Genomic DNA, 2,213 nt, shown 5'->3' with positions numbered 1-2,213 from the left:
ATGTATATATCTGTATATAGGATTTGTGTGTTTTTGTGTGTGTGTTTGTATGTGTGTGTGCATATAAACTCAAATACATTAAACTGATTGGAAAATAACATGTGACTGTGGAACGATACCCTGATCCGTCGCAGGTATGCTCAGATCGTCCATTGGCAATGCGGATCACCAAAAACTCATTACAGAATATTATGGGGACAGCGCAACGTTGCAGAAGAAACAGGTAACCACCCTGCCAGAGTTTGATACGGCATCATCCTGTCGCAATAGTAGCAGCTTGTCTATAGCTGCACGTGATATTTGCGGTTTCTATTTTTACACATGTTCTATATAGTACGGTGCAGCCTGTAATTGCGCTCAACATTTACGACTTCTAATGCCCCATGTTTTATGTTGTGCATCACCCATGTTTTATTGTACGGAGCAGCCTATAGTTACACTCAACATTTACGACTTCTTATCCCCCATGTTTCATTTTGTACGGAGCAACCTATAGTTGCACTCAACATTAACGGCTTCTATTCACCTATGTTTTATATTGTACATCACTCATATTTTATATTGCACGGAGCAGCCGTCGCTGTCGCTCAGTCAACCTAGTCAGACACAGTACAGTCGCAGTGGGTTATATCTCAATGGCATCAAGACAGACGATATGAATCTGTTCTACGAGTCATTCGCCAACGACGGTGACTTCTCCTCGAGCGACGAGAGCGATGACTCAGATGTTACCAAGGACGGTAGGTATCTCTATACACAAGCCCTCTTGTGTGTATGTATGTATGTATGTATGTATGTATGTATAAACGCGTGTATCGTGTGTGTCCATTGTGCGTGTGTACTTCCACGGACACGATCACCAATGTATCTGTACGTCTATCTGTTGTATCTGTGGTAGGGGCCATAGGTAGGCTACACACTCAACAATGATAGGTGTGTGTGTATCAGGGGTTATTTTGTTATGTATCAGGGTTTATTTTCGTATGTATCAGGGTTTATTTTCTGGTGTCGCTTTGCTGTATACTAGTTTATACTTTACAGCAGACGTATAGAGCGTGGAAGAGTGACCTCTGCACCAAGCACACGTCATAAACGAACGTATCTGGCTTAACTTCACACACAAAGTGCTTGAATAGTGTCCATGGAGATTTGTGCTACACGGCTGTGGCTCATTGTACTTGAGTCTCGGATTTGCCCGTGCTGTCTTTTGTTTGGTCTGTTAGTGCTCTCGTCTATCGCAGCCTCACTTGTCATTGAACCACAACACGGCCTATATCAACAGTATAGGATCCTCTATCAATCTACTTGCACCCTTGACCCATATCCAAGCTATCATCATCATTACGACCTCAGCACATTAGCGAAATATACTTGCCAATCTCTCTCCCATACCATCCATTCCTTGACCGTCGGGTAGCCATCAAGTCCTGTCTGTTCAGTGAATAGCTCATCGCTTACCTACCATTCATAGTTGCGTGTTCGTATCTCCTATAGTATAGTATCGTTTAAGCCTATGCGCTTTAATATGTCAGATCTTCTTGTACCCATCAGCCAGCATAGGCAGTGCGTCTGGTCGAATCAAGAAGACGTTGACCGGTGAGGACTACGCCGTCTATGTACTGGTGCGTGCATCGTACGACATGCTTAGCGTGTTGTGTCTTTGATCCCTTCTGGAGCATGTGCGTGTACTGTGCATGATATAGGTGTCTGGGTACCTTACCTTCTCCTTTATTATCAGTTGTCTTTGATCCCTTCTGTAGCATGTGCGTGCACTGTGCATGATATAAGTGTCTGGGTCCCTTACCTTCTCCTTTATTGTCAGTGCTTACTGGAGAATGACTGTGTATCTGGGGCTGGCTGGTGGTCTGTTCTGATTAGATTTTGTAGGGTTGTAGGGTTGTAGGGTTATAAAATTTAGCGTTTTTGTCCGGAAATAAGTGTGTGCATGTCCTCCTTTTCAGTAATGGGGTGCTACATTTCAGGTCCTCTATTATTATGTATCAATAAGACATCTGGTGGTGACTCATAGACTATCCAACTCCATCATGATGTCATAGTTCGTACAACTTTGTCTTCCGTAACTGAGAACGAATGCATCGCGAGCGCTTAAGTGCCCAACTGTTCTGTCGTGTCCTAGAAAGAATACATCACGGAATGATACTGGGAATATCCTTTGTACTACATATGTATACTCAAGACTATATTTCTAACTA

The 2,213-nt window shown here is 43.2% G+C and overlaps 1 protein-coding gene across 1 annotated transcript; it reads left to right on the top strand.

Annotated features, from left to right (window-relative positions):
* Positions 1-136: 136 nt before the first annotated feature.
* Positions 137-740, top strand: SARC_14647 (hypothetical protein; the record flags this gene model as incomplete). Its single annotated transcript, XM_014291220.1, has 2 exons — positions 137-223; positions 575-740. Coding segments are annotated over 2 exons (253 nt in total), but the record flags the coding sequence as incomplete, so codon positions are not given.
* Between the last annotated feature and the right edge of the window lie 1,473 nt (positions 741-2,213).

This window comes from Sphaeroforma arctica, assembly GCF_001186125.1.
Source record: "Sphaeroforma arctica JP610 unplaced genomic scaffold supercont1.4901, whole genome shotgun sequence".
Taxonomy (NCBI): domain Eukaryota; class Ichthyosporea; order Ichthyophonida; genus Sphaeroforma; species Sphaeroforma arctica.
This window is presented reverse-complemented; position numbering and strand designations above follow the sequence as displayed.